At 53.0% G+C, this 11,893-nt stretch overlaps 1 protein-coding gene across 3 annotated transcripts in view; it reads left to right on the top strand.

Moving 5' to 3' along the window:
* The window catches only part of LOC111144810 (transforming acidic coiled-coil-containing protein 2-like), a 73,049-nt gene extending 61,549 nt beyond the window's left edge, over positions 1 to 11,500 (top strand). For all 3 annotated transcript variants that reach the window (XM_022499297.1, XM_022499295.1, XM_022499296.1), the window contains 5 exons: positions 889 to 932; positions 6,649 to 6,809; positions 6,996 to 7,102; positions 7,480 to 7,600; positions 10,949 to 11,500. In XM_022499297.1, the coding sequence (XP_022355005.1) occupies positions 889 to 932; positions 6,649 to 6,809; positions 6,996 to 7,102; positions 7,480 to 7,600; positions 10,949 to 11,014 (499 nt within the window). In that variant the 3' untranslated portion in view covers positions 11,015 to 11,500. The remainder of the gene's footprint in view (positions 1 to 888; positions 933 to 6,648; positions 6,810 to 6,995; positions 7,103 to 7,479; positions 7,601 to 10,948) is intronic.
* Positions 11,501 to 11,893: the final 393 nt, after the last annotated feature.

The following is an 11,893-nucleotide window of genomic DNA, read 5'->3' on the forward strand; positions in this document are numbered from 1 at the left end:
GTTAGCAGTTCTTGGTTCTCTTATGGAGAATAACTAACTCTTGGATAATGTAGGTGAAACCCTTGAGTTTTTTTGAGAGTTTTCTTCCAGAAGGTTGACTTCGGATAGAGGGCTTCTTCACGCCTGGGTCTTTCTGCCTGGGGGCAGCAGTGAGGCAGTCTTACAAGCAAGGGATCTTCATGCTTTTGTGCAGCTACAGTTTGTTGAAGCTGTCCAAAAAGTGCTATCTCCCCATCACCCCGCCCCTGACACAGGTGACTAAGTAGCGGCCCTGGGCCTTGAGGACCTTCTTCTTCTTGTGTACTGTGACACCAGATGTGTGAGGTGTTTTAGAAGAGTCAGATAAAATGTCATGCATTTCAGAGGAGAAATCGGGGAAGGCTTCCTGGAGGAAATAGCATTTGAATTGGGCTTTGAGGAGTAGCTAAGACAATGAAAGTTGGAAATAGAGCAGGGAAGGTCATGACAGCAAGAAACCCCGGAGCCAAGAAAAACTCATTTGTTCTCATGGAACCACTCTGTTCATGATGGCAGGGAAGGAGGTAAGCTTGATGAGAGTGATCAGGCTCGGGTTGTGGAGGGCTTGGTTATCAGGCTGAAGGGGTGGGTCTTATTTTTTTTCTCAGTGGGCAGTGGAGACACATTGAGGGTTTTGCACCGGGTGTGGTGTGTTCAGAGTCCTGCACTAGGAAAATGAACCTACTTGGGTGTGGAAGAAGAGAGTTGAGGTTGGAGGTGAACCTAGAGGGGTAAGCCAACTATGACAAATAAATAAGACTTGACCTCTAGTGTCTTGGTCGGGCTGCTGCTGTCCAGCGCATGAGCTCTAGTGTCAATGAGAAACCGTCCTGTTGTCATGGTCCCGATATGTTTTTGTTTCTTTTACAGGAAAATAGTGGCAGAGTATGAGAAGACCATCGCTCAGATGATAGGTGGGTGTTGTGACGGGTGGGCTCAGCCCTCCCCTAAGCTTCTAACCTATGGGCTGGGCTTTGAAGTTAGACTTTCTGCATGTGTTCATCTTGGGCCCCTCTTAGAGCATGAAGTCCTTCAGGGAGAGACCAAAGCATCCCAGAATGTGAGCCTGGGGGCCTCTTGGAAACACACGCGAGCATGTCCCTTAGCGTTATTCATGCCTGTGGGAAGCCATGGCGGTCACCTCCAAGGCCACCATTGAGCCTCATGGGGAAACAGATTTGGGTCAGTTCCTCGTACATTTGAGGGGAATTTTTTGTTCATGGGAGAGACTAAGAATCAAATCCCTCAACTCTGATTTAGACTCAAGTGACAAAATCCTCAGCCTTACGCAGGGTTCTCGGGCAAGGATGGGGGACCCATGTCAGCGCTGCTGCCCGCCCCACCTCTCCCCTCCCTCCTGCGATTTACCTGATCTCACGGAGATGGACACAGACTCAGAATCCATCTTAACCCAGATTCCCTGGAAGCCAGTACCAACGCTGCCTTGGTCTGCACTAAAAGACGGCCTCAAGTCACGAGTTATACCCACCTGACTCTTTTTTAAAAAATAATGATAATGAGATGAGATCCTGCAGAAGTTCTACGCCTGTTTTTACACTGAAGATCACTGTTGAAAAATGATGTTATGACCTGGCAGGGGGGTGGCAGCGTGGAGATACTTGTTTCTCTATTTAATTTGCTGCTTAGGTCCGTGATACCAGTTTAAAAAAAAAAAAATTCACTCCTACAGACTTCGGAGTAAAAAAATCCCAGCTCTCCGCAAACCAGTTTCTGTGTTGAAGCTGGATGCTGGGTTAACGGAGGACTCCTCTCTCTCAGACGTTTGGATACAAGTCACACCACACCTCTGGCTTGTCCTAGAATAAATATGAGAGCAGGCTTGGGAATGGTGAAGAGGCCGACAGCTGAGTGCTTTCTATTCAAAGGGGCTTTAATTTTGATGTATTATAATAAAGGCCATTTCTCCCAGATCTCAGAGAAGGCCCGTTGGGGTATTCCTAAGGATCAGCTCGTGGTATATGCTTTCTATCAAATGAAGCCTCTTTATTAAATCGGTATAAGACTTTATGAATACATATAGATGAGATAAAAAATGCAACTCTTGGAACCAAAACTGCCTGTAAACGTAGTCAGGGAGAAGGATTTATGCCTTCCAACCTACCGCGTTTGACGCGCCGAGCACAGCCTTTGGCCTCCTGGAGTCTCGGGTTGTGCAAATGCCCCCAGACCTACAGTGGCTCATCTGGAAAGAGCTTTCCGCGTCTGAGTTCGATGCTGCTATTTTTGCTCTCGGTGAGGACATCTGGGCCAGCACTGGGATGGGGGTACAAGGGCACGAGCCTCTGCCCCTGCGAGAAGGCTGCCCAGAGCTGTCGGTTATGCCTCCACCGACAGTGTGGAGCTAAGCAGACGTTCCCTCTTGAAAACCAAAGAGCAGGCTGTGTCTGCCTGGCGCAAGTGGTCTGTCCCTGTTGGACAGAAAACACGATTCGGCTCTGATTCCCTCCTAGCGTATTTGCAGGTGAGAGTAGTTGGAAGAACGCTGAGTGCGCGGAACCCTGACTCCTGCGGTTGGGGCCACGCACGCCCACCCTCAGCGCCCCAGGCCCCTCCCCCCAGGAGACCTGGTATGTTTGGCCCGAGGGCCCCTCGCAAGAGCTGTGATCTCACCCCTCCGAGCATTTTCCTGTTTAGGGGTGTTTGAGCACTCCCGACGGCTCCGGGAGACCCCTCCAGCGTCCCCAGCGGCAAGTGGCACTGTCACTCTGGGAGTGGGACAGCAGCTGTCCGCCCCCGGTTCCCCATCCTCATGTACCTCCAGTGTCGGCATCAACCACTGCTCACGCCTTGTCCATCAGGTGGCACGTCCGTGGCTGTCATCCCGCCAGTCACCACTGCAGGGCATTGATGAGGGCTGCCGCAGGTTTTGAGGTCCTCGTCACCCTGTAAAAGGACAGCATGGGGCTGAGGCACTGCAGGGACTCGCTGTCGCTGTGGGCAGCACCTGCCTCCTTTCTGGGTGGGCCGTGAGTCTCTGTATGTGGAGGTACATCCACGTGGCTCTTGGGTCCCTTGTCTCTTCTGGTTTTCGCCCTGGTTGAGAGGGAAAACTCAGACCCCAGGAGCTTGACAGTTGAGGGCGGGATGAATGTCAGTAGCCCTTTTGAAGTTAAAACCAGGTTCCACCCCACCTCCACGAGCTCCTCCTGGTCCTGCCCGGCTCTCTGGCCTTCATGTAACCCTTGCAGACGTCCCACGCCAGCGTGACATCTGTCCTGCCATCATCGTCTGCTCTCGTGCCATGTTACTAAACCGAATTCGAATACTGACTATTTAGGATTCAGAACGAAGAGAGACCTCTGTGCTTTTGGCATTCCAGGTTGTTGCAATTGATTTTTTTTGTCTGCTTTCCTAACAACTGCTCTGATTCTCTGTTTTGCTTCCATTTTCTGTTGCTTCTTGCCCTTTGCTTGCAAAACAAACAGGCAAGCCTGGTAAGTAAATGCTTTTCACCTCATTTGACACCGGCCCATTGCATCCCATGTTGGTTGGTTGGTTTCTGTTTTTGTTACTTTTGCTCTTGTGTATTTGCTGCATTTCTCCCCCATCCCCCCACGTGGTTTAATCATATTTTGCCTGAAAAAGCCAGAAACCTCTCCAGGGGCATTGTTTTGTGGTTGAGGCTAGAGCCTTTGGAGTTCGGGGCTGATTTCCTGATTTGAAGAACCTGACTGCATTTGTAATTTACAAAAATTGGCGATGCAGCCGCACCTCCTTGGTATCCTGGGAACCGGGAAATTCTATTTTTACAAACGTTTATGGGGAGGACAGGAAACCTGAGGCAGGCTGAGTCTCAGATCCAGGAAATCAGATGGACTCCGTGTGATAAATGGCTCTTTTCGAGCCAAGTGAAATGTATACATGGCCTCAGATCAGCCCAGAATGCGCCGAGGACTAAGGAAGCAGTTGAAACCCAAAGAATAAATATAAGCATTGGGTTGCGAGTGAACCTTTGAAGCGTCTTTTCTGCGGGGAGCCTAGGAATGGCAAGCCGGCCGCTGGCAGTTCGGTTCTCACTGTGTGTTAAAAGCTCCCCCTTTGGAAGTCACTGTAGTAGGACATCACGCCAGTTTGGGGGAGACAGTGATGCTGTCAATAACGGGTCACTGATCCTGGGTTCTTACTATATATTGAAGGCTTTATATACATTTTCATGTCCTCTTTCCCCAAATGCCATGAGAGAAATACCATGAACCTCTCTTTCAGCTCTGGAGGCTGAAACTCAGGGAGGTTACAAACTCTGCCCAGGGTGGCCAGGCCGGGAAGTGTCAGAGCCAGGATGGAACCGGGGCCGTCAGGGTCTGGCTCCTGGGTCCTCCACCTCCGTCTTGGTAGCAGGAGCTCCGAGAGGCAGGGGTGGAGGTTACATCAGGCATCTTCTGGGCCCTTGACTCTCCAGGCGTTTCCCCAAGACCCGCTGCTTCAGTGTCATTGGGGAAGTTGTCCCCCATGCAGAGTCTCGGCCCCACCGCACACCTGTCAGACTGGAACCCAGGATGTGCCCCCCACCCCACCCCCATTCTGGGCACTTCCCTCCACAGCATGCGGCAAGAATAGGTCTAACTTCAGGACACAGGACAATGTCTATCAGGAATCTAAGGGAAAGAACCCAAAGCAGCAGCATCCTGCTTTTTTTTTCTTTTAAAAAGTTTTTATTTAAATTCCAGTCTGTGAACACACAGTGTGAAATAGTTTCAGGTACAAGATGGTGATTCAGCACTCGGTGCAGTGGCCGGTGCTCATCACAGGTGCTCTCCAGCCACCTCCTGCTTCTAAGGGAGCTCGGGGGAGAAATGTGGTCATGAGCGCGGCTTGGGGTTTGGATCAGGCTCCGTGGCCGGGCTCCACTCCATCATTCCCAGCATGGATGTGTTGGGGTATCCTGTGACTCAGGCACTGTCCTAGACTGTAGGATAGAGAAGTGGACAAAACAGACTCCTGCAACGTGCATTCTGGGCAGACAGCACGCTTGCACGTCTGGCCGTTGCTAGCGAGAGAATGGACTGGAAAGTAAGGAGGAGGTGTTCCCCGTGGGTGCTCGGGAAGGCTCCTCTGGGGAGGTGGCCCAGTGTCAGGGACTGGAACGAGTGAGCTCTGGGACTGCTGAGCCCTGGGGCAGGACTGCCTGGGGTGTGCCGGCCAGCATAGCTGGAGCAGGTGGAGCTAGAGTTTAGATTTTATTTTATTTTTTATTGGTTTTAAATATTTTATTTATTTGAGAGAGAGAGCACAGAGAGAGAGGGAGAAGCAGACTTCCTGCTGAGCAGAGAGCCCAATGTGGGGCTCATCCCAGGACCCTGAGATCATGACCTGAGCTGAAGGCAGAGGCTTAACCTTAAGACTGAGCCACCCAGGCGTCCCTGGAGTTTAGACTTCATTCCCAGTGCGCAGGGAGGACCCCGGGGTGGGGGGCGGGGCTCTGAGCTGGAGCCTGGGAGGTGACTAGGTTTGGACTTAAGTTCAGTTTGGTGCCCAGCGCTGGTCTAGGAGCATGACATGAGTAGAACAGGGAGCAGGGCCCCAGACACGTGCAAGAGCTGGGTGGGCCCTGGTTACTGCTGTTAAGTCTGTCATTTCCAGAGCGATCTGCCCTTTGGCAGCCAGCCCCTGGAGGCAGTCCTGGGCCGCAGGATCCCCGCCCAGGTGACCTGGGGCTGATGGAGGGACAGCTCTGCAGAGTTCCTTCCCCCCAAGAGCTCTGAGCGGGGTCTTCTCCTCCCCACACTGTCCAGTGCAGGGTCCCCAGGGGTCCAGACAGATGGGAGCAAAAGGTTCCTCTCCCACCCAGACAGGAGACGAACGGGTCAGCACACAAAAGATCGTGCCATGTGGGTGAGGGTCCTTCATGTGACGTGGGCAGAGAAGGCCTCTCCCATAAATGTAAACTGGTAGCAAGCCGTTTGGGGGAGAGTGTCAGCGGGTGGCGGCCCAGAGAGTTGGGGTCGGGGACAGAGTGGTCCTTTTACTAGGATCAACCACTCTGAACTGGGCCAGAATTAATTCTCTTGTATGTAACTGAGAAACTCCCTTTGGCAGAAAGAGCTCCATTTTTTCTCCGAGCTGACATTTGCTGTATCAAAGGAAATGTCCATTTTCTGGGCGAAGCAGAGTTTCAGGGCTGTGATGTGGGCTTCGGTTTGTGGGATGTTTTCAGGATGAAGAAACCTTTTTTGTTTCCCAACAACCATCTCTTTACCTTGATCACACACAGAAAGGACTGCTCCCCGGAGCTCAGACTACCGCACCTTGTAATCTTGGTCATCTCAGAATTCAGTCTGATGTCCCCCCTTACGGATCTATTTGTTGCCATCAACCAGACTCCCTGGGGCCTCGAATGTAGATTCTTAAGGGTCTGCAGCGATCAGGTTCAAGATCCGTGGCTAGTTTCCATCCCGTCTTGCACTGCAAGGGCCCAGCCCTGGAATGCTGGGGCCGCAGGTGTCGTTCCCTAGAAGCAGAGTCTGGGTGGGCTCGGAGGTGGGTCTGTCCCTAGTCCGGGATGCCCTGCTGCTTGGACATCTTTTGAGTTGGGTATAAGGCCCCGGCTGCCCCCAAGACCGGGTTGGGAGCCCCCGGCCCCATTGTGTGGATCCTTGTGTCTCTTGACAGAGGATGAGCAGAGGGAGAAGTCCGTCTCCCACCAGACTGTCCAGCAGCTGGTCCTGGAGAAGGAGCAAGCTCTGTCCGACCTGAACTCTGTGGAGAAGTCTCTGGCCGACCTCTTCAGGAGATACGAGAAGATGAAGGAGGTCCTTGAGGGTTTCCGCAAGGTGTGTTCATGTCGGGGCAGAGCGGGACGCTGGACGGGGGTTCAGAGAAGTGGGAGCAGGCTGGGAGATGGTACAGGTACCAGGACTTGGCGGTCCAGCGTTCAGCAGGTATCAGGGAGTTCTCGGGGCTCCCAGCACCTGGGGTGTTTCTTCTGTGGGCTCAACCTCTGTCCTCTGTCCCGTCAGAATGAGGAGGTGCTGAAGAAGTGTGCCCAGGAGTACCTGTCCCGCGTGAAGAAGGAAGAGCAGAGGTACCAGGCCCTGAAGGTGCACGCGGAGGAGAAGCTGGACAGGTAATGTGGCCCCTGGGCAGCCCCCAGAGGCCTCTCAGCAGCCCCGCAGGCCAGGCGCTCCCATGGCACCGCTCCCACTGGCTGGGGAAGGGTGGATAATCCATTTGTGTTTTTCAGGGTGACTTGTGATAAGAGTGTCCTCTCAGCATTTTGATAAGCGGAGGACACATGTAATTTCCAGGACACCCACCCAGAGCACCTCCACATCACGGGAATGGGGTTGGCGTAGGGGGTGCTCGTGGGCTCCTGAACCAGGCCCCCCGTGGTAGGAGCTGCAGGCAGACAGTGCCTGCTGCCCAGAGCTGGGAGGAGGAAGGTGGGAGGGGTCTACAGGGGAGGTGGGTCATTTCTGAGCACCCCCAACCCTGTTTCCTCAGGGCCAACGCCGAGATCGCGCAGGTCCGAGGCAAGGCCCAGCAGGAGCAGGCTGCCTACCAGGCCAGTCTGCGGAAGGAGCAGCTTCGTGTGGACGCGTTGGAGAGGACGCTGGAGCAGAAGGTAACAGCCGAGGGCGGGGTGGGGGGGCGGAGGCCTGAAGGCGGTGGGGGTCTGGCCAGAGCCTCAGATAAGCAGAGGCCGGCTCTCCTGTGTGCTCTGCAGCTCCCGGGACAGGTTTAGACCTTGGGAGCCTATGCTTGTCCTCCCTCTAGAAGATCCTGTGTAATGCCAGCCCCAAGGCTGTCCTCCTTCCTGCCTGTCCTGGAATTGCTGTCTGCTCCCAGGTTTAGGGCCGGTGTTCATTCCTTGTCCAGGTTTCACCCGTCACACATTCACTGAGTATCTGCAGCGTGCCAGAGTACTTTACCCCGTACCCAGCATGCTTACTGCTCAGGGAATGGGGTAACCCCCAGGCCACACTGGGGTCAAAAGGGTCCCTAGACGTCCTCCTGCGTCCATGGATGGGGGAACCCTCCAGCTTGTCCTGATTTCCGGTCTAGCGCCCAGTGTACCACACACACCCTCTCTCTGGGTGTCCGAACAAGAAGCCGCTTCCGCCCAGCAGTGCTGCGGGAGCCTGAATCCAGATTATAGCGGGCCTGGCAGCCCCCTTCCCTAAGTGTGTTTCTAAAAAGGGAGTTTCCAGAGAAGCGACCGCATCCTGGTTGGTTTACTGAGTCTTAGGAGTCCCTTGGATGGTAATCGGAGAGTCTGGTGGCCTGGGGTAGTGTTATTTCTCGTGCATTTGGACCTTAAAGGGCAGTCATGGTTGGGGGGGATGATGTCCTTTGTAGACAGATGGCATCTGAAGTCCAGCGTATCTCCCCGATGGCCTCTGCTCACCCAGAAGTGCCCAGCAGCCTCTGGCCCTTTTCCTGTGCCCCTACCCAGCCAGGTTCCATGGGGACTGACCGTGGTCCCAAGGTGGGTTTGGGCCAAGCATTGGGCACATAGTATCTCTCAATTCACCTAAATGATGTCAGGGACTGAGCCCTGGGACTCAGGAGCCCCAGCCCTACCCCCCTGCCGTCCGTTATAACCCTGAGCAAGCCTCACACTTGACCTCAGGTTTTATGGGTTTGTCATGTTGGAGGCTGAAACCTGAAGACCGGGAAGAGTCCCTCGAAAGGGAAAGAAGGGAGGAGGCGGGACTGTGTCAAATACGCCGGATCTCTTCGACTGCCTAGGTCTTCCCGGCTCTGAGCCTTGTTCAAGCAGCAAGCCCAGAGCCGGGGCTGTCAAACAGGAGCGTTGCTCATCCCATCGGTATTTAAAGTAAGGACCACCTTCCCCCATCATTTCGGGCAGCAAGGCAGTGAGCTGGCAGCACATGTTTCCAGGTGAGAAAGGCAGCGGTGCGTTTGTTCCCTCCCGGTTCCGTCAGGATCTGATGGTGTTTGAACTGCATCCCGGTGTTCACTGAAATAATAGAGCTAAACCCGGAGTCAGGGTAGATGTTTTCTGGGCAACCTGGCCTGTTCAGACCCTTCCAGTCGCCGGACGAAGGCGACACTGAGTATTCTGGGCAACGGAAAGACAAAGAAGCAGGCAAGGTGGCTTGCGTGGTTTTGGAGAACAGAAAAGATACAAACAGGTCTGCAAATATAATTCTGTCTTAAACCGAAACCGAGGAGCAATGGGTTCGTCACACACGTTCTCCCTAAAGGACTCTGAGTGGTACAGAGGGGTCGGTCTCTGTTTTAAAGAGATTCAGAAGTATGACTCCCCCCACCAGGCTGTCCTTAAGTGGGGGCGCTGGGCATTTTGCCCAGTTGGGGTGCTGGAAACCCAGGGAGCTGAGCTGCGCGATAGCCGTGTGCGGGGCGGTAGGCTGGCACGCCGAGATGGAGCTTGGAGAACCTCCAGGAGTCCATAGCTGGTGGGTCTGACAGTCCCTCTCAGCCATCAGTCGCTGGATGTTATGTTTAACGAGTAAAACAGCAAAGCCATCCAGGGGCCGGGCCAGCCTGACTTCACGCTCCGGGCTTGCCGCTTCTGACTGGCTGTGTGACCTTAAATTAAGCACAATTCTCAACCTGAGTCTTGGTTTCTCACTGGAAAGTGGAAATATGAGGGGGTCCCATGAAGGGTCTGTTGTGAGAGCTTAGCAGGGCCAGTGCCTGGGGCGTGGTTAGCTTGGTGACCGGCACACGGGAGGTTGAAAAGTCCCCATCAGCTGCTCCAGCAGATGTCGTCGTGGCAAGAGTCCTTCCAGAAGTCACAGTTAGAGCCGCGTTCCCGCAGAACGTCTTCCAGCAGACGTTTCAGTTCCTCACAGAATCGAGCCTCTTGGAGCTGGAGACTCTAGAAGGATGTAAGCCAAGCTGCTGTTCCAGGTGTTTCTCTTCCGGCGGGGCTGGTGGCTGCACTGCAGTGAGGACTGCGTTCCTCTTCTACTGGGGACTTCCCGGCTCTTCCCAATACGGACACAGTCACGGGTGGTGCCCGGAGCCCAGCCTGGAAACACAGGACACATGGTTCCGGGCGGGACCGTGTCTCAAGAAGTTTCCACAGTTTCTAAGGAAGGGCATCAGTACAGTCCCAGGGGAGAGGGCTGTGGCTAAGACTCACCTTCTGCAGGGACCTCAAAAAACTGACTGCAGTAGGTTCCTGGGATACCAGAAAGATCTAGCCTCTTTGAAGAGCACTGTTCGACACTGGTGGTTGAAGCGGATCTGCATCGGAGCAAAGCCTGACCTGCCTCGGAATGGACTCAGCCCTTTGGATCCCAGTACTTAGAGCGTCGACGGTGTTTCCAGATCGTTGGTGCGAGATGAGCGTGTGGTTGGCTTCCCTTGCTTCCGGGCATGGGCAGGACCTGGCGCAAGGAGCACCTGACGTCATCTTTCATCTACCCCCATCTCCCTGCTCGACTCCCCTGTATCCACAGCACCCCCTCATTGGGGGTCCTCTAAATAATGCCAGCAACCCTATTCAAGTAGAATCGCTTACCCCTCCTGGTGGTTTCTCAAGTTTCTCAAGTAAACCACCCAAGAGCTCACCCGGGAGCAACCTTTTGTGTCCACATCCTTCGGAGGCAAATACAAGCGAACCCAAACCAGTGAAGCCTTTGTCCGGCACTGGTCACTGTGCTCGGGAGCTTTATTTACCTTCCGACCTCACTCCCTTCTCAGAGAGAGAGAGACGCCATCCTCCACATGGTAGAGATAAGGACACCAGGGCTCAGAAAGGTTGTGTAACTTGCTCAAGGTCACAGCTAGAGTTGGGATGTGTGCTTAGATGATGTGTGTCCATGTCGCTTCTCTCCCTGCGTTAGATAATTTTAGGGGGGACCCAGAAGCCTGGAGGGCCCCACACCCCTGAAGAGCCCAAAGCTCATTCCGATGGGCTTGATTTCCAACAGCAAGGAGATTCAGCAACCTCTTTCTTTTTTGTCTTCACTTTCAGAATAAAGAGATAGAGGAACTCACCAAGATTTGTGATGAACTGATTGCCAAAATGGGGAAAAGCTAACTTTGAACCAAATGTTTGGACTTGACCCTTGCGTGCAATATGACCGTCGGCTCCCTGCTGTCCCTCCGGTTACGTCGGACAGGCTCTGTCTTCACTTTTTCGTATGCACTACTGTATTTCCTTTCTAAATAACGTTGATTTGATTGTATGCAGTACTAAGGAGACTATCAGAATTTCTTGCTATTGGTTTGCATTTTCTTAGTATAAATTCATAGCAAGTTGACCTCAGAGTTCCTGTATCAGGGAGATTGTCTGATTCTCTAATAAAAGACAAGTCGCTGACCTTGGCCTTGCCCTTTGTACATGAGTTCCCAGGGTGAGTGTCTTTTGGATTTAACATGAACATGTACAGCTTACACAGGGACTCTTGCCTTAAGGAGTGTAAACTTGATCTGCATTTGCTGATTTGTTTTAAAAAAAAATGCATGTTTCGAATAAAATTCTCTATTGTAAATAAATTTTTTTTTTCTTTGGATCTTGGCAATACGTGTGGTTATGATTTCTTTTCTGGGAAGGGTTGAGTCTTTTCTGGCCTTTGTTAAAATCGTATCAGATCTGGCCCTTCCCTCTTCTCTGTCTGGCTCCCTTCTTTGTCCGGGGGCTTCAAGAACATTTCCTTCGTTATCGTGGCTGCTCGTAAGATGGAAGCTAATGGGAAGGTTCGACTTGCTGCTTAAATGGTTAAGGGGGTGTTTTGAATTGGCGCAGGTTTTGTTTTTACAAAGCCTCTCTGAGTTGCGGCAGGAATGTCTATTTCCCTTTACTGGGTCGAGGAAGTGGCAGGCTGTCCCTCTTCCTGTGTGTTCCTTAGCGTGTGACCATCAACACGGAAATGTTGCCCAGTTCCCTCTAACAGACCAGGCCCGGGCGAGTGGTTTC

The sequence above is a fragment of the Enhydra lutris genome, unplaced genomic scaffold, assembly GCF_002288905.1.
Source record: "Enhydra lutris kenyoni isolate GAN:26980312 unplaced genomic scaffold, ASM228890v2 scaffoldscaffold12, whole genome shotgun sequence".
Taxonomy (NCBI): domain Eukaryota; kingdom Metazoa; phylum Chordata; class Mammalia; order Carnivora; family Mustelidae; genus Enhydra; species Enhydra lutris.